This window comes from Anoplophora glabripennis, unplaced genomic scaffold (assembly GCF_000390285.2).
Source record: "Anoplophora glabripennis isolate ALB-LARVAE unplaced genomic scaffold, Agla_2.0 scaffold463, whole genome shotgun sequence".
Lineage (NCBI taxonomy): Eukaryota > Metazoa > Arthropoda > Insecta > Coleoptera > Cerambycidae > Anoplophora > Anoplophora glabripennis.
The window spans coordinates 46,839-73,267 of NW_019416810.1; the positions used below are offsets into that span (position 1 = coordinate 46,839).

General features: G+C 34.1%; 2 protein-coding genes across 6 annotated transcripts in view; one reads left to right on the forward strand and one right to left on the reverse strand.

The window, feature by feature from the left end:
* LOC108909163 (protein diaphanous) overlaps positions 1 to 18,895 on the forward strand; it is a 49,515-nt gene extending 30,620 nt beyond the window's left edge. For 3 of the 5 annotated variants that reach the window (XM_018713408.2, XM_018713407.2, XM_018713409.2), the window contains 16 exons: positions 856 to 964; positions 1,773 to 2,010; positions 2,086 to 2,213; positions 2,267 to 2,811; positions 2,873 to 3,012; positions 7,951 to 8,137; positions 8,191 to 8,367; positions 8,446 to 8,598; positions 8,654 to 8,772; positions 8,827 to 8,962; positions 12,248 to 12,412; positions 12,467 to 12,624; positions 12,683 to 12,759; positions 12,912 to 12,981; positions 14,902 to 15,004; positions 18,193 to 18,895. In XM_018713408.2, the coding sequence (XP_018568924.1) occupies positions 856 to 964; positions 1,773 to 2,010; positions 2,086 to 2,213; positions 2,267 to 2,811; positions 2,873 to 3,012; positions 7,951 to 8,137; positions 8,191 to 8,367; positions 8,446 to 8,598; positions 8,654 to 8,772; positions 8,827 to 8,962; positions 12,248 to 12,412; positions 12,467 to 12,624; positions 12,683 to 12,759; positions 12,912 to 12,981; positions 14,902 to 14,989 (2,490 nt within the window). In that variant the 3' untranslated portion in view covers positions 14,990 to 15,004; positions 18,193 to 18,895. Of the gene's footprint in view, positions 1 to 855; positions 965 to 1,772; positions 2,011 to 2,085; positions 2,214 to 2,266; positions 2,812 to 2,872; positions 3,013 to 7,950; positions 8,138 to 8,190; positions 8,368 to 8,445; positions 8,599 to 8,653; positions 8,773 to 8,826; positions 8,963 to 12,247; positions 12,413 to 12,466; positions 12,625 to 12,682; positions 12,760 to 12,911; positions 12,982 to 14,766; positions 14,873 to 14,901; positions 15,005 to 18,192 lie in introns of all 5 variants that reach the window. The other 2 variants (XR_001964407.2, XM_018713411.2) reach the window with 2 other exon arrangements.
* A 3,542-nt stretch (positions 18,896 to 22,437) lies between these two features.
* Positions 22,438 to 26,429, reverse strand: part of LOC108909158 (43 kDa receptor-associated protein of the synapse homolog) — an 82,864-nt gene continuing 78,872 nt past the window's right edge. Inside the window, exons 11-12 of the mRNA XM_023455497.1 lie at positions 22,709 to 22,908; positions 22,438 to 22,621 (exon numbers count right to left, since the gene is read on the reverse strand). Of these exons, the coding sequence (XP_023311265.1) occupies positions 22,438 to 22,621; positions 22,709 to 22,908 (384 nt within the window). The remainder of the gene's footprint in view (positions 22,622 to 22,708; positions 22,909 to 26,429) is intronic.

A 26,429-nucleotide genomic window follows, 5' to 3' on the forward strand; every position in this document is an offset into this window, starting at 1 on the left:
GGAGCTATCTTAAAATTTACAAATAAGAACCAACAACACGTGAGAATATGATTGAGCGAATCAAAAATGCTTGTTCTAAAATTTAAACAGACACACTTCTCAGGTGTGTACAGTCGTTTGAAATGCAGATTAATAAGTACATTGAATCGGAGGACATCATTTTGAGCACTTTAAGTGATAGATGGTGAAGCGAGGGGCTTATGTAAAACAAGCATGGTGATAAATGAGAGGCAAATTGACTTTTATAAATCAAGCATCCCGATATGTGAGAGATAAAGGGACTCACGTTAATCAAGCACTCCGAAGGGAACAAAAAACTACTAAGTCAACATTGTTTTTTTGAGTTACGCTAAAAATAGTTTATTCACCAGCCAGTTACATTTGTACAGGTAACAATTTCCCAAATATTTGAAATTTGCAAAATGAACACACTTTTTTGACAATGAATTTTGATATTGCAGAATTGTATGCATAGATTCAGTAGGAGATATCGAAGAATTTCGTCGATTACAGCGCCATCTATCATGAATAAAAAAAAAATGGTTCTGGCAAATTCTACATATTTTTAGCCATGGAATCCGAATATGCAAAAAGTAAGGATTCCTGTTTAAGATTTCAAAGTTACCCTCTGCCCAACCTAGGAAGGAGGTACTAATTTTAGCACTGTGTTTCCTCCATGGGATTATTAAATTTTGATAATGGACATTTTTTTGTAGATTACTTATATTTCTCGAGATATTTGAAAGTTTCAGGTTAAGAAAATCACCCCGTATTGTTAAATTTTTTAATAATATATTTTTTGAGCCTCTGCATCTACTTAACCAAGTCTATAAATACTCGATTTTATTTTTTCAGAGTATGTGTTTTCAATTTATTAATGCTTTGTTATCCGAAACAGAAGACTTTGAGTTTAGAATGCACTTAAGGAATGAAATTGTTCGAAATGGACTTTATGAAAAATTACGTAAGTCCCTGTAATTTATTTGTGGCAATTAAAAAAAAATTATTACATAGCTGTATATACAGGGTGGCCGGAAAGGTCATGTCAAAAATGAAGGGGTATACAGGGGAGGCCAAAATAGTTGTAGTACTTCATAAACACAATTTTCCTATTGGGCTTCATTGTGACGTTATTCGCCTTCAAAGAAAGAAGTTTGAAAAACAAATTTTAATTATAACTTCTAAGTTGTTACCATGACAACAATGAAATTTGGGCAATTAAAGTAACTCGTAGTAATGTTCATTTTCAAGTTTAAACTGATATTCAATATGCCTGGATTATACAGGAGCAGACAAAATTATCCATTTAAATTTATACATCTTTGACAGCATTGCCAAATTTGGCATTTTTCATTCATAGTTCGATTCCTCTCTAACTTTGCTTAAAATAAGGTACACCATATATCAGTCGATACCTTGTATACCGTTTTTGAGAAAATCGAATTTTATTAACAACATACATGTACATATTGTACATGTATAATCCAGGCATATTGAATACCAATTTAAACTTTGAAATGAACCATGAGTTATTTTAATTGCCCAAATTTCATTGTTGTTGTTATGGTAACGACTTAGAAGTTATAATTGGAATTTCTTTTTCAAACTTATTTCTTTGAAGACAATGAAGTCCGAATGGACATTTTTTTTATGAAGTGCTACATCTATTTTGACCTCTCCTGTATACCCCCTCATTTTTGACATGACCTTTCCGGATACTCTGTACATTACAATTGCTTTTGATGTATATAATTTTTTTATCTTTTTTTTAGAGGAGTTGAAAAATGAAACTAACCCAGTCATAAAGAGACAGTTCGACATATTCGAAAATCGACGAGAAGACGACGCCGATGAATTACACGAACGTTTTGACAAAGTACGACTAGACATGGACGATATACACGACTGTTTTGAGGTCTTGAAAAATGTCACGTTAGAAACGCCTTCGGAACCGTATTTCCTCAGTATTTTACAACACCTTTTGTTCATCAGAGACGATATAAATATAAGGTTAGTTCATTTGCACTCAGGTAGGTTACGCTTTTTCGATCCCAATAATCGTTTCTTAGTACTTATCTCTTACAGGCCAGCGTACTTCAAACTGATAGAAGAAGTAGTTTCGCAAATAGTATTACATAAATCTGGGTTAGATCCCGATTTTAAGAAAAATCACGTAGATATCGACCTCCAACCGCTCTTGGACGAACTTAAAGGTAAAATACAGATGTCATTAAGGCAACTTGCATAAATTAAATACATTTTTTAGATAAGCCCGTATCAGTAGTCGACAGTGCTGAAGTGGAGGGCTTGAGGAAACAGTTAGAAGAAGCGTTAGCAGCGAAAACCGAGGCGGAAGCGAAACTGGAACTCGTTCAAGGTCGTGCTGGAGCTACTGAAAACACTGGCAAATTAGATCCGGCACTCATTAACAAAGTCAACATTCCACCCCCTCCACCGCCTCCTCCAGGTATGGGAGGCCCACCACCGCCTCCTATGCCAGGCACCAGCATGGGTCCCCCACCACCTCCAATGCCAGGAATGGGGGGTCCTCCACCCCCACCAATGCCTGGAATGGGAGGACCCCCACCACCACCAATGCCTGGAATGGGAGGGCCTCCGCCACCACCTCCACCACCTGGTATGGGCGGTCCACCCCCACCCCCGATGATGGGCGGCATGGGTGGTCCTCCTCCACCTCCAGGGATGGTGCCGTTGCCGGGTTTGGCCAGGCCGGATTTGCTTCCGCACGGGTTGAAGCCAAAGAAAAAGTGGGAGGTGAGCGGACCTCTCAAACGGGCGAATTGGAAGATGGTAATTGTTTTTTAAGTTGCAGTTTAGAGTGAATTGGAAACACGTGATTTTTTTGTTCCAGATTTTGCCTCAAAAGTTGTCGGAAAAATCGTTCTGGGTGAAAGCGAAGGAAGAAGAGCTGGCTGAGCCTGATATTCTTGACGGTTTAGCGAAGAAGTTTTCTTCTAAACCAGCCAAAACTTCTGAAGACGTCACAGATAAGTGAGTATAGAATACAAACTTTTTATTATCGATTTGTCAACAAATAGAGAAAATTTTATATTAGAACACATAAAAAAATATAGTTTGCAAGATATACCGGGTGTTCAGAAAGTTTGGAACCCCCCCCTATCTCAAAAAATACTGCTCAAATAAAAAAATGATTAGGACAAATGTTGCAGGCAACGGTGACCTTGACCATGACCTTGAAGGTCATTTAGAGGTCAAGTTGAAAATTTTAAATGGAACTGTACACTTTTGACTCCGGAAATGGAAAAAATGGAAATTTTTACATTTGGATATGACCTTGACCATGACCTTCAAGGTCATTTAGAGGTCAAGTTGAACATTTTAAATGGAACCGTATACTTTTGATCCCGGAAATGAAAAGAGTGAAATATTTTATGTTCGGATGTGACTTTGACCATGACCTTCAAGTCACATCCGAACGTAAAATTTTTCGCTCTTCGTAAAGCTTCAGGAACTTCCTACATGCCGCAGTTTTCATCGGGACGCCTTAGTTCATGTGGAGCGTGCGTTTGTTTACAAAGAGTTTTTTCGGCGCAACGAATTTGCTTTAAATTTTGCTTTAAATTCGAAAAGAGTTGTGCGGAGACCATCGAAATGATGAAGACGGCATTTGGGGACGAGTGTATGAGCAATACACAAATAAAAGAGTGGTATAAGCTGTTCAAAGATGGCCGCACGTATGTTGATAGTAACTCACGCTCTGGGCGGCCTACGACGACAAAAACACCGGATAATATCGAACGTGTGCAACTTGCGATCAATGAAGATCGTCGATTGACAGTGCGACAACTGGAATGTGATCTTTGGATACGGAAAACTAGCGTTTGGAAGATTTTAACTGAAAATTTGCAAATGGTTTGCGTGTGTGCCAAATTTATTCCGAAAGCGCTAATGGTGGAGCAGAAAAACCTTCCCCTTGAAATCGCTCAGGACAATTTGGAAATGGTCAATAATGATAAAAATCTGCTTAAAAAGATTATAACTGGTGATGAATTGTGGGTTTATGGTTATGATCCTCGAACAAAACGACAGTCTTTGCAGTGGAAGCTGTCGTCGAAGCCACGACCTAAAAAAGTGTGCCAAAGTCGGAGCAATATCGAGTCATTGCTGATTGTTTTTTTTTATTATGAGGATGTTGTGCACCACGAATATGCTCCTAAACATCAGACAATCAACAAAGAATGTTATCTTGAAGTTATGAAAAGATTGTGTGACGCAATTAGAAGAAAACCGTATCAACTTTGGTCAAGCGGTGACTGGCTTCTTCATCACGATAACGTGCCAGCATGCAGCAATATTTGACAAAGCACAAAGTCGTACAGAGAAGCTGCGTAAGCCTTCGTATAGTCCTGACGTAGCTCCCTGCGACTTTTGGCTGTTCCCAAGATTAAAAATGCCACTTAAAGGATACCGATTTGACGACAAAGAAACAGTTGAAACTAATACAACAAACTCTCTAAAGGCGATACCAAAAAACGAGTTGCAGGACTGCTTCCAAAAGTGGAAGGGCCGTAGGGAACGTATTCTTCAATCAAATGGGGACTACTTCGAAGAATACCACCAGCCCGATGACGCAGAATAACACCAGCTGGGAAATATGAAGGAAGGTCGGATACTTTTGGGACAGACCTCGTATCTATGAAAAATTTACATATTGAGAAAGGTACATTTGTAACCTGACGGGTTTTTGATTGTTGGATTTGTACGAGCAGTATGCTCGAAAGGGAGAAATGTTGCCTACGATTGATGGGTTCTTGAAAATGTTGGATTTAAATAGCTTGATCCTGACACTTACCTTGGCTTGCTTTGATGACTGCTCCGGTGTGGCTGCAATATGCCCGTCTCAGTAGTGTCTAGACACAATTGAGCACAAGATGGAATAAGACACTAATCTCGAGAAAGATATTGCTTTTCTTTGCACACACAGAAACACAGGAATGCTAGTCTCGTCACAACGACAATGATAAAAAAATATATCCAAGGTACACTGAACTATACGAAGGAAAGGTGGTATACAGTTAAGCTGGTATCACACTTCTCTAAATTGAAAAAAATACAGAATAGGACTGATCTCTGAGAATGAACTAGTCAGTTCGAGGATCAAGAAAACACTCCCTTCCGAGAGGTACTGACTTAGCCTCTAGGCCTTCGGATGAACTCCCTAATTGTCTCTAAGCCAAATTCCCCATTTAGATAGTACATACTTTAGACCCTAATGGAAAAAATGTGGTGTCCGGCTTTACGCTTTTACGTTGTACACCCGGTACAACCCTCAGTTCCCATTTCTGTGTCTTGATTTACTTTAGACAGTAGCTCAAAAAATAGGGGTAAGCTTACAATAATTCGCATAAAGCTGAAAATTGGTTCGAATGTTGGGAACACCATTATAAATGATATGTAAAAAGTCCCCATCGATCCCACATCTGCAAAAAAAATTATTCAAGGTCAAAGTGCGCACATATGGATTTTTTTTGCATTTTTCAGCCAAACGGTAAGTTTTATCATAAAAATAGGTTTGACAAAAATTGTACATCATGCAATTATCTATGAAATTTGTTCTCAAACTTTCCCTAAGAATCACCATTTCTGAGATACAGCGATTAAAAAAGTTGAAAAAGTTGTGTTCTCCATAATATGCACACGTTTCCGTGCCACTTGTGAGATAGTGCACTTGGCGCATTTTTTTTAACGTGGTTTCCTCAGTAGGCCTATTCCACGATTTATTGTGGTCCTGTTTAATTAATATTATATTAAATAAAAAATAAGGCTAGTATTGGAAACGATGAAAGCTGTGTGAACTATAAGTAATTGGGGAAAACTATTCGTCTGATTGATAATTATCTAATGGAAATTCAAGTGTAATGTCTTCTTCTTCTTCTTCTTCTCTTCCTTCTTCTTCTTCTTTTCCTGCTGGATATAAGTAAATTGTTCTAACAGCGATGCTTCAGCTGTCTCCTCGCTGATATCGTAAGAATCCTCTTCTGACGATTCAACATTGGAGCACGATTGGTCTTGACAACTGGTACATGCTAATGAACAAATCAATCCATCTTTTCTGTAGACGCATTTAGCACTACACCCCTTTTTGCAATTGAAAAAAATTGTATCGAGGAGTTTTTTTGGTGCAGGTGGGAGTAAAGTCTAGATTGGTTCCAATGTATTGTCAATTAACTTCCAACCCTAGTCTTCTGGGTCCAGTCGATTACCAAGCCACACTTGAACTTGATAATATACCCGAAATAGATGTTGATGAACACAAGCAAAGGTTGGGCGAAGACAAGTTAATTGCACTCGTTTATTGTTACGAGTATTTTTTACAAAAGTATCGAAACTTATCTAAGCAGGTAATTTTTTTTTGGAGCTCCATATACAGAAAGAAGGAAACGAATTCCGTTAGTGATTACAGTTTGTGGAGTACAGTTACTCTCTTGAAAAACTTCAGCACAATTAACTAAATCTTGTTTTTCAAAGAATTTAGAAACTGTTGTTTTATCCCTCCTGAAAACTATCTATATCTCAGAAATGGTGATTATTAGGAAAAAAGTGTAAGAACAATTTTTATAGATAATTGCATGATCTACAGTTTTTGTCGAACCTACTTTTATGGTAAAACTTACCGTTTGTCTGAAAAATGCAAAAAACCCAGATTTGCGAATTTTGACTTTGAATAAATTTTTTTGCAGATGTGGGATCGATGGGGACTTTTTATATTTCATTTATAATGATGTTCCCAACATTTGTACCAATTTTCAGCTTTATGCGGACTACTGTAACCTTGAATGTCTATTTTCACCAGGCTAGAATGTGACTAGTTATGCTAATCTGAGGAAGTTTTAATTGACTGCCGATTGCATGATTCAACTCATTTGATAAGGATTTTGATGAGTGACTATAAGTTCTCAATATCTTTAATTAATTTCAGGTATCACCTCCCTCTATTGACCTCGTACAGCAAGCTTTTCATCTATCTTTCTTTTCTAATTATCAATGTAACAACTTAATTTAATTCAAATTTGAGATCTCTATGCCTTTCTGAACGTGTTTCGCGCATTATTACAAATATGGACTTCTTTCTTTCGTCCTAGAGGCAACAGATGACTTGTCACATGACGATACGTTTTCAAGAAGTTACTTTGCCCAAAGTTTTTTGGGATTTCATTGTCTTGTTCTATTTACCTTGTAAATTTATTAGTTCCCCGACAAAAGCATTTCAGACCACCCTCTAAATAAATACACAGCACCTATACTACTTGACCCTTGTTTGACAGTGGTCGTTTCTTAGAAGGGCCTAATAGAACTGTTGGGCTACAATCTTTCTGAAAACTGCCCCATAAATTACACGCATCTGGCTTTTGTTACACATTAAACACTATTTTTGACAAAACGTCAATGCACTATGTGAACTAAGGGATGAGGTTTCTGATACCTTTGTCAAAAAAAAAAATCCCGCCGCCTCTCGGTATCCATTGTTTCAAAGCTCTATGGACCTCATCGTTGGTAGAAAACCTTTTTCCACTCGTAAACGACTTCAGAGAAGAAAAAATATGGAAATCAGAAGGTGCAGGCCAGGGCACTGACATTTCCATGAAAATTACAGAAAATATTGCCCTGGAGAGGAGTTTGTGTTTTTGCTCTAGCTCTCGTAGCAAAAAAAGTACATAATCAGGCAATTGAAAAATTCCTTTCTCTCAAAACATTAAAAAACCTAAGATTTATATATTTCACCATTTTTCTTTAACCGTTTTTGATGATAGACTGTATATTTGTTGGTCAGCGTACATTTCTGCGTCTATTCTTATATCATTATTTCATAAAAACTGAGTGGTCAACTCTTTTCTAGTTTTCTGCTTACTTTTCACAAAATTTAGAGTATCTTTTACTTTTTTGTAAAGATGGCCGTATTTATTTCAGAAATAGCAATAGCGGAACCTTGAAGAAAGTGAAGGAACTAAACGTCCTCGACGGCAAAACCGCTCAAAACATTTTAATTTTACTAAACGGGACTTTGAAACATATGGCCTATGACGACATTAAATCGGCGCTGTTGAGGTGCGACGAGAGCGTCTTGTCGGAAAATGTCACGGAGCAGCTCATACAGGTAAACCTTAGACGAACTATAAATTTCTTGTGTATGCACAATAAAAATTTCAGTATTTACCACCCGCCGACCAGCTGAATAAACTGCAAAGCTTTAAGGAAAAATACGAAGACCTGACGGAGGCGGAGCAGTTTTGCGTCAAAATGTCGGAGGTTAAAAGGCTTCTGCCGAGGTTGAAGTCGCTCAGTTTTAAGCATCATTACGTGGAAATGGTACAGGATACCAAACCAGTAAGTGAATATGTTGGAAAATATATAACGGACTCAAATCAGGTGATTTAACCGTTATAAACAAACACAATTTTGTAGGATATTGTTGCGGCTACAGCAGCATGCGAAGAAGTGAAGAAGAGTAAGAAGTTTGCTAAGATTTTAGAACTTATTCTGCTTATGGGTAATTACATGAATACCGGAAGTAGAAACGCTCAAGCCTTTGGCTTTGAAATGTCTTTCCTCACCAAGGTAAGCAGAAACGTTCAGTAATTGTCTGTTATATTTTAAAACTTTTTTTTTTCAGTTAACTGCCACCAAAGATGTTTCCAACAAGCAAACGCTGTTGCATTATATCGCCGAGACGATAGAGACGAAATGGCCGGAGCTCCTAAATTTCTACGATGAAATGCCACATATCGATAGGTAATAATTAGTTTTACAGTGTTAAATGTTGTACTAATATGTTTTTGCTTTCAGAGCTAGTCGCGTATCGTTAGATAACATCCAAAAAACCCTGAAACAAATGGATAGTAACATAAGGAACTTAAAAACTGATCTAGAGAATAACAAAGTGCCTCAGGGAGCGGACGATAAATTTTTGGAAGTTATGGAGGTAACATTTTATAATTTTATATATACTTTTTTAATTTATTTTATCGCTAGCCCCCATTACGATGTAAAAGTAATTTGTAATGAAATAATAATAATAAAATATACAATGCCTTCATAAATTCCCGGGCCCCAGGTGACCGCGACCGTTAGCAACCAAACTTACACTGAACACAAGATTGAAGATTTGATTGAAGAAGGTTGTTATTTAAAAAATATAAATTCTTTTGTAATCCGCTTTCATTCAGAGATAATGAAATTGGATGTTTATATTTTCCTCATTTTTTTGGAAAGTGGGGCGAAAAAGTTTTGAGGCTCCTTGCACTTGTCGTCATCCGAGGAAATGCAGCACTCTTGGTGGCAATCGTCTCAACTGGGTGGCTTGACGGGTAAATCTTCGAAACGTCGGTGAACAATTTTCAAAACATCAGTGAAATTTAATGTTGCCTCTTCAAGGAGAAACGCAGTGCTCAGTCGCGTGCGTGGCAGCACCGTTATAGGGGCCTTTGGCACGATTCTGGTGGCAACTGCCACATCTCTGGAGCCTTGTCAAAATTATTAGAAAGATCGATGAAAAATTGAGTTTGTTTACGAACTCCAATTATTGTAGCGGAACTGATCTGTGTTATATTCCTATTTTATAGCGGGAACTGCACCATATGGGCTTTTCTTGAGGAATTGTGGCAATATTCAAAACATAGACAAAATTTGACGTTCACTCGCCCTACAAACTACGACAGGAGCATTTTCTAAGAGAAGGTGCAGGAACGATCATTTTGAGGGCTTTGGTGTATAAAATATTCCCTATATATGCGGAAAAGTATATATTGGACAACAGGAAGACATGTCACTTGACGAATAATAACGTAGAAAAATCCCCAGTTGCGGAACACAGGACATACAGGGTGATTCAGAACTTATCCAAAAAAAAAATTTTTGGGTGTACAGGGGCTCTTACAAATACAATTTTGTAAAGAAAAAAAAGGACAGTTCAAAAATGATTTAAAACTTCTTTACGGCACTGGAAACTGGTCCACTGTAAAATCTGACCTTGCACAATGCGACCGACATGGCGGCAGTGTGATAGAAACGGACAAAAACTTCGCAAGGAAAGAAGTAAATAGAATTTTATATCAGCAAACTCAACTGCATTTGCCGCTATTATTATTAATTAATAAAATTAATTTGTGGTTTTAAATAATAAAATAATTTGACATATGTACCTGATGTTACAATATCTGTTCAAAATTTTGTCCACCGAAGTGTAAACACATTTGGGTCCGCCTTAATCAGTTTCTATGAACTAACACAAATGCTGTCTTGTTTCAACATAATACAAATGTTGTCTTGTTTCACCATGAATTAAAGCGATGTCCATCAACTCCGAGTTGCTATACACGCAAGCCATTCTTTACTAACTACTAAAAAACTTTTGTAAACACTATCGCAACGACGATTGTAAAATCGGATTTCAGTATTCGGAGTCGCTGAGGCCACGTGACTTTCCACGTGTATTGCAAATGACGCTAGAGACTACAATTGTCCAGCTATGTAATGGTTGAAAGTACTACAACTTCAATAATTTCTTTCTCGGAAACTAAGAATTTTACAAATAAATTGTGAATCACCCAGAATTCTAGTTAGAGAGAAAGAGAAGATTTTTGCCTAGACTCTACAGGGAGGCGATAGAATTCTAGAATAATTAAAGTAATTTCAGTCGAAACAAAGGGTTGTAAAAAAAAAACAAAGGAATTTAGTAACAAATCATCCTCAAATATCAAGGACCCAAACTACATGATGAACTAAAAACCGTGCATCAGAACACTATGGGCCAGTACACAGAGCAAATGTAAATACCAACCAGAGGACTTAATCTCTAGTTTCAAATCTTTTTCCAAAGAAGAAAGTGATATGTCAAGAATCCTAAACTCACGACATGACAACCTGATCGGAAATTATTCAGTCATTGGCTGTGTTCAATGTGGCAAAATTTTGCTAGTGCTTGTAGGTGCTTTTGCGCTAATTTGTCATTGAACGAACATGGCTAACTTAGCGCTATATGTCAGTATATTGCACGTTCGGTTAGTGCTAAGTAGGGCTGACTAACGCTAGATGGCAGTGACATATGTTGCATGTGTCGGATACAGTCATTGTTTGACAACTGCCACAGAATCATACAAAATAAAATATTTCTGGACTTTCCTTCATATGGCAATTTTTTACCCAATTCAAGTTTAATAATGAAAAACCTTTTATACTGTATGAATTAGTTTCAAGTTTTTAGGTTACTTTTTAGGGAACATTTCGAGGGCGTCATATCAGAAGGGCGTACGAACCAAATCTGAAATTTTACAGGAAATGAAAAAAACGTTTTAGAAATAAAGATTTAGAATTAATTTGTTGATTTTGCCAATATAATAAGACCAATACATTATAGTTCATTGAGGAAATTTAACGTTTAGTAAAATGCAAACATGTAATTGATTTCCGGCTCATGTTTCTTTCTACTATTAGGATGTTCGAGGAACGTGTATTAAATTAATTTAAATAATAGGCGTATAGTATATACAAAAATATGCTTTATTAATACAGTAATTGTATTAATACCAAAATTCGTTACATTTAATTTCGGTGCCTTTTCCTCTTTATAAGTCATTCTCGTACTTGTTGTAGAGACCTCTCATCATCAAATTCTTCATCATCGGAATTTTGGGAACTATTTATTACTGGCAAAAAACGTAAAGATATTTATATTCTGGAGGAATAACTGCATCTTTGCCTTGGCACATAGACAATAAATTGCTATACTTTAAATTTTTCAGAATATAGCAATGTTGTAACATTGACCGGTTTTTTAGGATACTTACAAAACACCAAAAATAACACAAACTATCTACGAAGATTAACAACTTTAACCAAATTTAAGGTTATGTGAAGTTTACCAAATCAGCTGAGGGCGTATAAGCCAATACTGTCTAGCAGGCGTAAAAGAGATACAGAAGTATTAGAAGGGCGTATAGCATACGCCTTTCTGATATTATAGTTTTGCAAAATTGGTTCATACGTATTGATGTTTATGAATATATACGCCCTTCTGATATATTAAGTGAATTGATTAAATGAGGTCACATGCCTTAAAAACCCAAAACCGACTATAGTCTGATATGACACCCTCGATTTAAATGTTTTCCATTAATCATTTTTAGTGTCCTGTAATACAGTGATCCAGAGATTTACGAGGAATATTAAATTTAATAAAGTTGCATTAAAATCGCCACTTTTGTTTCAGAAATTCGCCGAAGACGCCAGGGAACAGTGCGACGTCATGCAGAAGATGTTCAAGAAAATGGAAAGCCACTACAACGACCTGTCCGAGTATTACTCATTCGACAAACAGAAATATACGTTGGAGGAGTTCTTTACAGATTTGAAGACGTTTAAGGATAGCTTTATTGTAAGTAAGACAAACGTCTTTGTCCCTGTTTATTTTACATTACGTTTGTTTCAGCAAGCTAAAAATGATAATCAAAAGGAGAGGGAGATGGAAGAGAAGAAGGAGAAGGCAAAACAAGCGAGGTTGAAGCAGGAGAAAGAGAAAGAGGAAAGGAATAAACGGAGGCTGATCGACATGAATCCTTCGGAAACACAAGAGGGCGTCATGGATAGGTACGTTTCGTCAAATTATCATTGTGGCTTGTATTTTAAATTTCTTTTTTTTTTTCAGTTTATTGGAGGCCCTGTCCACCGGTAGTGCCTTTGGAAGGGAGCAGAAGAAACGGAGGGGTCACAGGCCGGCAGGAGGTAAGGGACACTTAGACACTAATACTATTTTCAATAACCTTTAAAATGTTACTTAAGACTGCTTGTGGGACGTTCAGGGTACGTTTTGAATGTCTTTTCTTTTATTGTACGTCGAATGAATAAGAAACGAAACGATTTTTTTTAAATTTTAGCCGAGCGCAGGGCACAATTAGTCAGGTCAAGGTCAAGGACGGGATTGTTAGCTGGAAGAGAGTTAACCAGGTAAGCGTTCAGTAGTTTGTTAGATACGTTGTCATTATGGTGATTGGACTGTGTATGGGGTTTTCCACCTGTTATTGGTTTCGTTGTTGTAGTGGTTGAAGATCAAACTCTTGCAATAGGCAGAAACTAGCTTTAAAGTACAGTAAGCTTGCTTAGACATAAACTATTGTGATTGTAATAGTAATAAGCCGCCCTATCTCCCACACAAGTGTATTACTTCGAAATAAACGCTAACAGTTATCAGGGCAAAGGAAAACAAATATGGAAATTTTAATTAATTTATTGATATGCTCTGTTTTAGAGTTAAAGTTCGGCAAATACGGGGGTTGCCTTTTATATTTCGGGAACAGAATGTAACCGGAGGGGTTATTTCTTTATTTAGCTATCTACTGTTATGATCAGTATCTTAATGATGTTAAGTTTAAAAAAGACTAAAAAGAGTTTACCATTAATTTCTCGAACACATATTTTAATTGATACGTGGGCACTTAAAAATGTTGTACCTTCAGAGAATGAATTTCAGGCACTTACCATCCATTGCTTACATAGAATGTTCCAGTGGCTGGTTGTATAGGGTAACACTTAAGTTGGAAGAACAAGAAAATACCAAAACTTTCCAGGAAGGTTTTTTAATAACAATAAAAATAATACAAACAAACTAACGATAACCTAACGGATTTGAACCACTATGGCAATTGGTTAATTTACCCGCGACACATAGAGCAAGATTCAGAGAATGAGAGATTCATAGCAAAATTTCTACTTTATCCATTATTAAATTGACCCGAGACTCTAAAACTAAGTAGACAGGTCAGTGTGGAACCCAAGGAAGAACTATCTTTTTCGGAGATCTCTCCTGAATTTGACACCTCGCTTCGACACGCCCATTTGTTGGGTTCAGAAGTTTTGGTTCTTATCTTACTGACAGGATCCCTGAATATCGGTAGTTGAAATGGCTTAACTATATCATATTATTAGTTACCTAATTGACTGAATTTACAATTATATGAATAATTTTGTGATTAACCTGAACTTACAAGTAACCCTACACCTTCCTCTCCCGACTCAGTATAGCAACACAAGGCGGATTAGTCAATCTCGTTTAATCCATTCTTATAGCTTGGAAAATTCGCCTAAAAACCAGCTATTTGATCTATTATTATTTTCCTAACAACATTCTAATAATTTATTTAAATATCTTGGAATAGGCCCATTCAGTAGAATGTTTTTTTTGCATGTTCCAAAAGTTTACCCTTTAATTAGTTAGTATGCCAAATATCAATTTTTTGTTTCAACGAGAAATGTGTGAAATAAATTAATGAATTAATGAATTCTGTGTTAATACATATGGTGTGTGGTTCGCTTGGCACTTTCGTTAATCATTGTTCTTATGTCTAAATGGAAACAGTGGTTTTTTGTTTGTGCTTTATTGCCAGAAGTCGAATTAAGTTCATCGATACACTGTTGTTGAGAAGACAATCCACCTCGAAAGTTTTAAAAAATAATCGCATGGCAGTGTTCACGATTTAATTCCATTTTTTGGTTGAGTCAGTCTAAACAACACAAATAGCACCTGTACGTCAAAACGTTCTGAGTAAGTATACCGCCAAAAAGTAGGACTTTACGATAATAATGTCGGTTGTCAGATGGCAGCACCAGGATCGTCCATTCCTGAAATATAAAAGGCAACCCTTGTGTTATCATTCAAAATTAAATCTGTTTTTATAATGACCATTTTTTTTATCCTATGTTAATAACATCACGTGATATTTTGTCGCCATTTAGACAGCGTTTGGCAAAGAACTGAAATGGGTCGTATTATGATGAAAAAGGTGGATTACCCCATTGGTTTCCATGAAATATTGAAAACAGAAAATGAATAATCTATTTTGTAAGTAGCATCGCTTTTTGGTTTTATAGGGCGAGTTCGCTAAAATACGATGCTCAGCCGTTTTACGGTTACATGGACAGTGACTCAGACTATTCCACAACCTCAGTATTTTTTTGAAATTCCCCGATCACTGTACGTTTGTTGGTTCATATTACGTTTGGCATTTTTTCGTTATTTGTAGCTCCTGGTGACTAACGCTACCTACCAGCTTTTTAATTTCCGTTAACTTTGTTTACCGCCTTGAATTCTCACAGAAATATGATCATACTGTAATGTGTGTGCGGATCCCAAAGTAAACTGGATTGGCAATTTTTGTCTATTTGTAGGAGGGAGCCCTCGCACTGTGCCAAAGTTCTGTAATGTAGTTTTTATCCAATAATATGAGTGTATTTCATCTGTTACTGATAGCTATCCAGTTTAATTTGGGAAATCCTTGGATATTTTTCATTTATTATACTTATTCAATGCTGAGTCTGAGAGATTATTCGATGGATTTTTCTGTTCCTATTTAGGGGAAGTAATAATTTTTTCATTTTTTCTTTGGGTAACCTGGAAAAGTCATGGAAAATAAAAAATAAGCATTGAATACATTTTTAATTTTACCGCCTCCTGTTATCTGATCTCTAATAACTGATCACTACCACTTGACTTTCTTATTTGTGAAGTTTAAAAAATGCCAAAGAAGAAGGTTGTGGCTATAAACTAGTAGTTTTTTTTAATGATATTTAATTTTGTAGTATCTTGTACATAATGTTTGCTTTAAAAGCAGAATATGCCAAATTTATTCTTTTTCAGAATTACAGACAGGAAATAATAAAATAGCCGACATTTGAACTACTCCATATAAGATACAAATAAGTGTGTATGATTTATTGTTCTGATTTTTAATATTGTTTACTTTCATGGATTTTTAAAAAGCAAATGATAAATCGAATGATCTGACGACAACAATACACTAAGGATCCAAATGTTTAGACTTTGTTAATAATTTGGACATTTTCTAATTAATCAAACAAAATGTGCCAAACAGTAAAAAATATTGACATAAAAATAAATAAATAAAATAACATATAGCAAAGAAATAAACATAAAATTGTTCAAAATTTATTTTTTGGAATACATTATACAGGGTGTTACAAATTAGTAGGTCTAGCAGTTAACCACATATTTTTTAGACTAAAATAATGGGACTTTTCGCATGTCACTTTTCATTTTGGAACCCCATTTTCAAAATACAGGGTGTCAAAATTAAAATTTAAAAAATGATTTTTATTGATACCTCCGGTGCTTGTAGAGATATTTATTTGAAGTTTAGCATTTTTTGTGTAATTTTGGTTTAAAATATCAAAGCACGAACGGAGGGGAGAGGGGATACAGTACCCATGGACCCCCTATTTTTTGTTTGAGATCGTCTATGCTTACCTAATATTTTTTTTTTAGAGAAAGCGGCGTTTTATTCTATATTCATTCTTGTAAGATTTTTATTTGGGGCATCGTTTACGAGATATAATTTTTTTGGATACGCGACGTTAGACTTTAATTTTGGGATTTGATGAAAAATTTCTTTTATATGGTACTAATACTAACCAAACAACAGTTAAAGGTTCGAATTGTATGATGTCGGGTATCCAAAAAAGTTACAATATCTCATAAACGAGGCTCCGAAATGAAAAGTAACATAAAAAAATTTCCATTATTTTAATCCAATGTGGTTAAAAAATTTCCATTATTTTAATCCAGAGCATATCGCACCCTTGCTTCAAAAGTGTCACAAGTCAAAATCCTTCATTTTTCAGAAAAGATGAAAAAGCTCTAGCGACAAAAGTAACTAAATTGTTTAAAAACATTATTGATGATTATAAAGGTTTCAGCAAAGGGGCCAAAAACCAAATAGCATTTTGGAACCATTTTAACTGCAACTAACTGAAAATCAAAATCAATGGTGGTATTATGTCAAAAATTGAATTTTTTGAGTTGTGACACTTTTGAAGCGAAGGTGCGATATGNAAAAATTTCAAAAAATTTAATTTTTTAATATAATATTCGATGCAAAAGCCTTTTTTCAATACCTATTTGACCATGTTCGGTGGCTTAGTCAAAGCATACTTCATAATGTTTTTGTTATTTTTATTTTACTATATTAGTAGTGGGAAAAAATAGTATTTACAAAAGTTTTATTTAAGGAAAAATTACAAGAGCTAGAAATAAAATGCAAGAGGGTAATTTTGTTTAAAATAAAAAGTGGATCATAAAAAAAATATTAAAAAAATGTTTTTACCAGTGGCGTACCACAATTTTCTTCGAAAAACCTTACGGTACAATCCGTACGCACGGTACTGAGTAACTTACAAAGTTAATCTTTTTATTGTCACTAGGGGATTATCAAATTAAGCTAAGGCTAAAATTTTACTCCATTATCTTATAATGTTCGATAGTTATTGGAGAAAAACTAAATTTTTTTTAAACTTTTTAGTGCACTGTAGCTTGGAAAAGAAAACCCGTAGAGCATAATTTCATATGAGAAAAATTTATTTTTTAAACCAAAAAATCCACCATTTAATTTATTCCCAACCTTTACGTTACACTCAGTGTAATATGCTTACAGTTGATTAATTAATATTAGTGCAATTTAGAATTAAAATTTCAAACCCATTTAAATTGGGACTTATATCTGAGTAAGATACTGGGTGTCCGCAACAACAAACAAATATTGAAAGGGGGTCCGTGGTAAACAGAAGGTTAAGAACCTCTGATCTAAACAATTGAGGCAACTTGTCAAAAATCATGTACTGTGCTGCAACGTTTGGGACTAGGGCAATGGAACAGACTAGAAATAGTATGGATGCTGCGATTTATCATATAATGATCTATTACATCACTCTGATGGCATATTTTAATAACCATGTCTTTTTCATCATTAAAATCCTGAAGAAGTGTTTTGTTCAAATATACATTAATTTTAAAAATCTTAAGTTTGACTGTTTTTTAAGAACGTATTTTAAAAAAGTGAATATCATAATAAGAAATGTCTACTTCAGATAACTACAACTCACATACATAGAATTTTTTTTCTACATTTAAAAATAAAAGGTGCATAAGTACCTTCAATATTATCAATATACATACTCGTATCATGATGCAGTCTATTTACCAAACTAAAGTAGTCATCTGTGAAAGTCAGGGATTTTGATGAATGAGTGAGAACTTTAAAGAACGTTATCAGCGTTGTCACAGGATGGTTAAATTTCTGTGAAGAATTTCAATTCTTTTGTCGCAAAAAACAATTGTGGTTAAATAATTTTTTTGTTTTTTATTTTTAGTGAAATACTGGCATAACCCCGTTGATTTAGTGAGAACCAATTACGACAACGAATTTTTATGCTCAAATTGGAAGAAAAAAACGTTTTGTATGATTATAATTTATTTATAATTTTGTAAATTGTTTCCACTTGTAAATAACTGTAATTTGTATATTTTGAGTTTATCGAATCTCAAGTTTTTTTTTTACATAATGTACTAATCTAGATTAGAAATATGAAGGCCAAAAAGGGTAAATTTCAATCTTTTGTTATCGTTTAAATATCGTTAATCATTACCTAATTTTCAAAGTATTCTGTTCGTGAAGTCATATATTATTTAAAATATAGGTCCTTTCTTAATTGTAGATTTTGTATTCCGTTAATTTTTATGTTATTGCACTGGTAAGTATTTTTGTTTGTACATTCTAGAGCAGAAAAGAGTGTTTTCTTTTATCAGAAGATTGGAACTGATTATATGATATTTTAGGGTGACAATGGAAAAATAATAACACTTTTGATTATGCTTCGTTTGAAATTGGATCGTGAATATTTTCAACAGGGATTAAACATTTATTTATTATTATTGGAACAAAAATTAACTTTTCTATAATATTTTTTTTATCATAGTTACACATTATTTTGTATCACTACGAAAATTTCACGATCTTTCCACAATTCTTCATTCATTGTAACGATAGTTATAGTGAAAGTGATATTTTAAAATCAAAACGTAACACTGCTTGATAATAGTATAATACTGTAAGTGTCAAACTTCAGCGTATAAGATCATTTTTCACCCCATATATTGCACTTAATTTTCTCATATCAACTTAAAAAGCATCATTACTTAAACGAAATGCTTCTATTTATGTATACACATAATATTTTTTATAAGATTTGTGAATATGATTATATACAAGAGATATTTTAATAAATTATTATGTGATTGTTAATTTCTTTTTTATTTGGTGGTGTTAAATCCTGAAAATCCTTTTTTTTTCATATTTTTCAGTTATGTACTAGGACTGAATTAATTTTGAGCGATTTTTTTGTAAATTCAAGGCTTTATTGGAAAAAGTTGTGTATGCTATTATTTCTTAATGTATTTTCCTTCCGCTTGCCATTACTTTTTCCCATCTTTTTAGCAGCATACAGATTCTGAGTCGAAAGAACAGCTATAGTAGGATCATATTCGATGCAAAATAATAAATCATTGCCTGTCAAGGATCCAGTGCAGTACGGTTTTAAGGGGTTTAGAAATTGAAACATTTCTTATGCATTATGAAGAGTTGAAAGAACATCTGGTACCCCTATTCCTAGAAAAATTCCTTTATTTTCATAAACTATGTATTTTAAATGTAATTTATTATAAATCCAATTTGTTTTTTAAATTCCACATATATATAATTAGGTCAAAAACCGGCTTTAGGGGCCCTCCTCCTTTCACTTGTGAATCAAACAACGTCCCTTACAAATTAAACTTTATTAATAAACATGTTGCTTAACATATTACAATTTACGATAAATGTCTGATAATTTTACTCTCTTCATCATTGATTGTTCATAATTGATTTATTTAATGTACATTATACTATCTATAAGTTGGGAGTCGTAACGTTTTTATACAGATAGAATAGATCGACAATCGAACTGGATCTGTTCTATGTATTTTTGTTTCCCAAATAACCCGTCTGTGCGCTTTTTTTTGTAGTGCAGTTGAAATATACTCGTAAATCTTTAAACATCTAACGTTAGAGAAGATCTATTAAGTCGTCACTAGAACAAATGGTCAAACGAAAAATACAGTTATACGACTGTGAAAGCGTAACTGTATCTTTAGTTTTTTAATAGACTAATTCCTAGATTTCTAACCTTAGTTCATGAATTTTGTTGGAAACTGAGTCGAAATGAAAAACGAACTAAAAAATTTTGTTTTTACGCTACTACGTTCGGTTTGAACTATTGGAAGTTAAGAGTGAGCAAATAATCACAAAGGTCAGTTTGAAACTGTCTTAAAGCTACATAATTTTTAGTTTTTAATTATTTAGAGGGAGTTCCACATATCAGTCATTTTAACATATACCCAGTGCTGCTAAAGTACAAGTGTACAGGGTGTTTCATTAAGAACGGCACACAGCCTAATAATTAATCTTTGAGTCAAATTCTGTACTAGTAACTAGTGCCCTCTATCAATAAGCACAGAATGAATAATATTTTTGATATACTTTTCCTAAAAACATTATAATTTTCTGGAAACATCACGAAAATTCCGAAAACATTTATAAACTTCAATATATTGTAGATTGAAACACATTTAATTAAGGCATGTTTAGCCCAATCACCCTATTTCGACTTGAGCAATTTCCCATTAGACTGTCTCGTCCTTAAGGGATAAAACCACTCTAGAATTTTGAATAGTTTTGGATAAATGGTTTAAACAACGCTTTATTATGTGAAGAATCTAGGAAAAAAGTTTTGTTTGGGGAAAAAATCGGGAACAGAAGTTTTTTCGAGGTGGTGGTGAACCACTGGCAGTGCATGCAGAAGTGCTTATTGTAACTCGTGAGAACGTGTATTTTGTGTGCTACTCGCCTCTTACATTATTGCAAAACTAAAAAAATGAATTAATTTCAATAAAACAGCTGCACACCACTTTTGCCTCATTAATTTTAAAACTTTTTCGTATCTTGTTTTTTTTTCGATATTTGGCCTTGTTTCTGAGATATTCAATGAAATTCGCGACAGTGTAGTGCCCCAGCCGCGTAAATTGTATACAAGGTGATTCAGGTTCAATCTGGATAACTTCAGGAATCGATAGAACGGGTTAAAATAATGTTCATTCATAATATAAATTTATTACTTAAATCGCATCGTTTCGGAGATAGAGGGTGTTAAAGTAGGAATCTTTTTCCCTCATAACTTTTGAACTTAATAATACTTTTAACGATGATTTTCACAAACGTCAGTTTATACAAATCACTGTGAGTTTTGTATTTCATGGGTTGCTATAACGTTAAATGAAATTTACGTGGCTGGCTGGGGCGCTACCTCGGGCGCTACAGTGTCACGAATTTCATTGAATATCTCAGAAACAAGGCCAAATATCGAAAAAAAACAAGAGACTCTTCTAAGAGGGGTAGGTGGTTCAAACTTAACTTAAGGAGCTAATGTAAGATCATAAGGAGTGTCTGTGTTCTGAATGTTTCACTTCAATTGGATGAGTGGTTCAAAAGTTATGAGGGAAAAACGGGAAAAAAATTCCTACTTCAACGCCCTCTATCTCAGAAACGGTGCGATTTAGGAAATAAGTTTATTATTTATTTTAACCTGTTCTATCGGTTCCTTATCGAGTTTAAACTTGAATCACCCTGTATAATTCAAAATGTTTTCAAATCCATTTGGAATTTTGAGCAAAGGTTGACAATAATGTAATTCGGGGAACATTGTAGGGGTTTTTTGATTGATTGACAATTTTTATTATTAACAATTTACTGCAAAACTTTTCGTCTTTTTTCGATTCTTTTTTTTTAATGTTCACTAAATCAACAATTATTAATATTTTTTAATTTCCTTATGATGTTCCCTAGCTTTTAGTATATCAGAAAATTTTTGTCTATTTGTTCCAAGATCATTTATTAATAAGAAGAAACCCTTTCGGCCATACAGTGCTCTGAAAAAAAGGTGCCGTTGCTTGCCATTACATACAGCTGCCACGTTGAATCCAAATCCTTTGAAAAAATTCACAATACTGTCTGAAAACATGTACAATAAAGCCTTTTTCTTCCTGACACTACATTTTGTATAAATTTTTCCTTGAAAAAATCACCTTTTTTTCCAACCTCTAGAGTGGCGTTAATAAAATACGCTGCAGAGCGATTTGCATAGTTCCAACACGATTAATTACCAATTAGCAAGCTTTAGCAACACCGTGTATATCGAACTGTTTAAAATTGTAGATTTATCGAACTCTATAAATTTAACGATTTATAATATCCATTTTAAACAAAACAAAGTATCCAGGATACGTATCAAACTTATTTAAATTGGTCCTTTACTCAATACCTGTAATATACCCTAAAACTTATATTAACCCTTCAGACAAAGAAACGAAGGATAAATTCATCCATTTTTAAATTTACTTAATTAGTAATATAGAGACTAAAATATGTTATGATGGATACTTTGTCTCGGTAATTACAATCGAATTTTATATTTTATATATATTTAATATTTAATTATCGCTAGTCCTAACTCCTTAAAATTGTATTATACTGAGCTGGTAGCTTGGTGTGACGTGCAGTGGCTGTCGGAAGAACAAACCGACAGAGGAACTGGGCTGTATGTCGTATTATAGTCAGTGCAGTTGAGATACAACCTAGAACTGGTACGGTCACATTCGGGACACGAACGTTTTTTCTTTTTACTTCTTCTAAATAGATCATAGGCACATCTACAATTGAAAAATACTCTTTAATGTATCGGTAAGTAATTCAACGAGACTTCATTGCCTTCAAAATTTACTGTGTGTATGTTTTACCTTGCATGAAGGATATGTGCGCATGGCAATGCTTCTAAGGAGTCGTTTTCGAGCCCATAAGGGGATCCACATCCAGCACACTGCAGGTCTAGGTCCTGTTGCAGTCTAAGGGCTACTCTTTCGTGGTGTAGTTTTTGGTCTTCGTCTCCTAGGGAGTGGTATATGCGGGACAGGCGAATTCTAACTGTTCGCACTAGAAGCTGAAATAAAACCGTTTTTGTGAAGAAAAATACATTTTGTATTGTATATGTTGTAATTTTTATTAGCATAAATATCGAAGTTAAGACATTTAACAAATATCAGGTCATAGACTCTTTCAGTTACATTTTAAATAAATTATATGTTGTGAAATTTACAATTGAATTTTAAAAAATCTGGGAAACTAAAAGAAGAAAGGACCAATTATGTATTAGTAAGATTGTCTCTTGGACCAATCAAAAGCATGCATATTTTGACAGCTGACAGTAAAAGCGCGTCAAGCGCTTATGATCGTGTTCTTTATACTTATTTTTCAAAAATAGTTTAATAATAATATAAATTTAAATCATATCTCTCATTCACTGCAAATGTAACTTAATCACATAAATAAGAAAGAGAAGAAATTGAGTAAAAAAGACATTTAGTCGTTTTTATAAGGACAGTATGTGCATTTTTCAGTTTTACGATATCCATAAGGTCCTTGCATTTTTATAAAGCGTTTCGGACGTCTGATTTATCCCTGATTTATTCTATATTATAAAAATTAAGACTTAGATAATCTCTAACGAAATAAATTATTCTATTCATATAAAAAAATATATAAATGCTTCAGATGCATAACATTCAAAGTAAATAAATGTTCTGGTTTGTGTGATATGAAGATTTTATTTTAATTTATTTTTGCCGACACGGGCTTTATTTTCTAAGGGTCGTATGACACTATGCTAAAATTATAACTAATTTCAGTAATTAACCAAGAACTTTTTAATCTTGCATAGTATCATACAGAAATGCAACAATTTTTGTTGCAATTTGTGTATGATACTATGCAAGATTAAAAAGTTCTTAATTAATTACTGAAATTAGTTATAATTTTAGTATAGTGTCATACGACCCTAAGATTTGAGTTACTATGTATCCTATAGACTCATTTTGTAAAATTTAAAATTTATTTTATACAAATATACAGGGTGATTCATTAACAATGGGAAAGTCGAAAGCTGAATATACTATACGTGAAATGGTGACCATTGCGCAAACATGCCTTATCCGAAAGTTAATAGTTTCGGAAATACAGGGTGTTGAAAGTTAAAATTTTAAATCGTTTTTTTTGCGATTATTCTGAAAATATGTAGGTTAAACTTGAAAATTTGTGAAACTATATTTTTTTAGGCGACGAATAAGATGCGTGTTGTAATTTCAGCATTGCTCGTAGAGGGCGCCACTTACGACCAATTTTACCGAAAATTTAGTTAATAACTTTTTACCCTGTACGTCTAACATGAAACATGATTCAAAACCTGAAAGAGCTGTTATTTTTCCATTATTTATGTACTCTTGTTTCATTTCGGTATCTTGATCCGTTTTCGAGAAAAATCGATTTAACGAATACTATGTTTTGATAATATGATAAATTAAAAGCGAAAAAAAACCAAGTGTTTCTTCGTGTTATTACAACAATTAACAATAAAACAAATAAAATAAGTAATTATGATTTAAAGTAATTGTTCGAAGAATCCATCGTTGACACTGATACACTTTCCACGTTTTCTGAGAGATCTTCGAGTTTGAAACAACATATTGGGATTGCGTCTGACTTCGTTGGCAGCGATTTGTATTCTTTGTCACACGAGCCAATAGATTTTTTGTAAACTATATCTCTCATTCAAGACCAAATAGAAAAATCAAGAGGATTGAATCCGGACTTCTGGATGGCCAAGCAAAAATGATTACATGACCAATCCAGCGATTTGGAAAAATTGCATCTAAATATGCACGCACTGGCCAAGAAAAATGCGGTGGAGCTCCGTCGTGCATGAACCATATGTTTCTTCTTAAATAAAGTGGAACTTCTTCAAGCCGTGGAAGCATTTTTTACTTGGCCACCCAGAAGTCCAGACTTCAATCCTCTTCATTTTTCTATTTAGAAGAATCTATTGGTTCGTGTGAAGAGTTGTGGCAAAGAATATAAATGGCTGCCAACGAAGTCAAACGAAATCCCAATATGTTGTTTCAAACTCGAAGATCTCTCAGAAAACGTTGTGTAAAGTGTGTAAATGTCAAGGGTGGATTCTTCGAACACTGACTTTAAATCAATATTACGAATTTCATTTGTTTTATTGTTAATTGTTGTAATAACACGAGGAAACACTTGGTTTTGTTTTGCTTTTAATTTCTCGTATTATCAAAACATAGTGTTCGTTAAATCGATTTTTCTCGAAAATGGATCGAGATATCGAAATGAAACAAGAGTACATAATTAATGGAAAAATGATTGCTCTTTCAGGTTTTGAATCAAGTTTCATGTTAGACATACAGGCTAAAAAAGTTATGAACTAAATTTTCGGTAAAATTGGTCGTAAGTGGCGCCCTCTACGAGCAATGCTGAAATTACAACACGCATCTTATTCTTCGCCTAAAAAAATATAGTTTCACAAATTTTCAAGTTTAACCTACATATTTTCAGAATAATCGCAAAAAAACTATTTAAAATTTTAACTTTCAACACCCTGTATTTCCGAAACTATTAACTTTCGGATAAGGCATGTTTGCGCCAATGATCACCATTTCACGTGTAGTATCTTCAGCTTTCGACTTTCCCATTGTTAATGAATCACCCTGTATAATTCAAATGACGCCATTAGAGGGACGGATCATGTCAACAGCGCCATCTGTTGTCAACTTTCAGATTGAAGATATTTTTAAATATATTGGAAGTTTCCTACATCTAAAGAAGATTGTGGCGCATTTTTTAAAATATTAAACACATATCTAACGTATTTTATAGTTATTTATTTATAAACAAAAACTATACTTATGTCTGTTTTATATCTTTCTACTTTATACTACGTTTTTACTATAATTACCATAACTTAGTTGTGAATAAATTGAACTTGATCCAAAACTCCATTAATACAGACAGCTTTAGTGGAGTTCCTAACTTGGCAAGTTCGAAAACAAAACAAAAAGTTTTAGACAAACTAACATTGTTAAAGGATCATCAGTGAGTTCCGAATGGATATAAAAGGCATCGCAGTGGCCTATGCTACTCCGCCACTTTAAGCGGCTCTTTGTTGTATAATTTACGAAACATACCTACTTTATGGTTCCATAATGTTTATTCAGAAGTCACAGTTGTTCAGCTGATGTTAAATGATACATACATGAATATAAAGTCTACTGATCGTCATTTGTTTTGATATAAACAAATAAGTAGCTGCTTCAGTTTGTTATTTGTTCCATTTTTTTTATTTCCTTACACTTTTTTTTTTTTTGAGAAAGTGTAGATCTAACTTTCTTGAGTGCGGGGCACAATTAGACCAAGCAAATTAAATTTTTACTCGAAAAAAGTCCTATCCGCTAGATTATTGTAAAATTGTCTAAAGGAACATAATACAAGACATCTCTCGTCTTGTGAGTCAAAAACATTTATTAGCTAACTTTTCTATTTAAAAAAATAAGTGAGGAAAACAGTTTTTTCACTTTGCAGGGAAAACCATCAATTTTAGCGAAAAGTGACTCT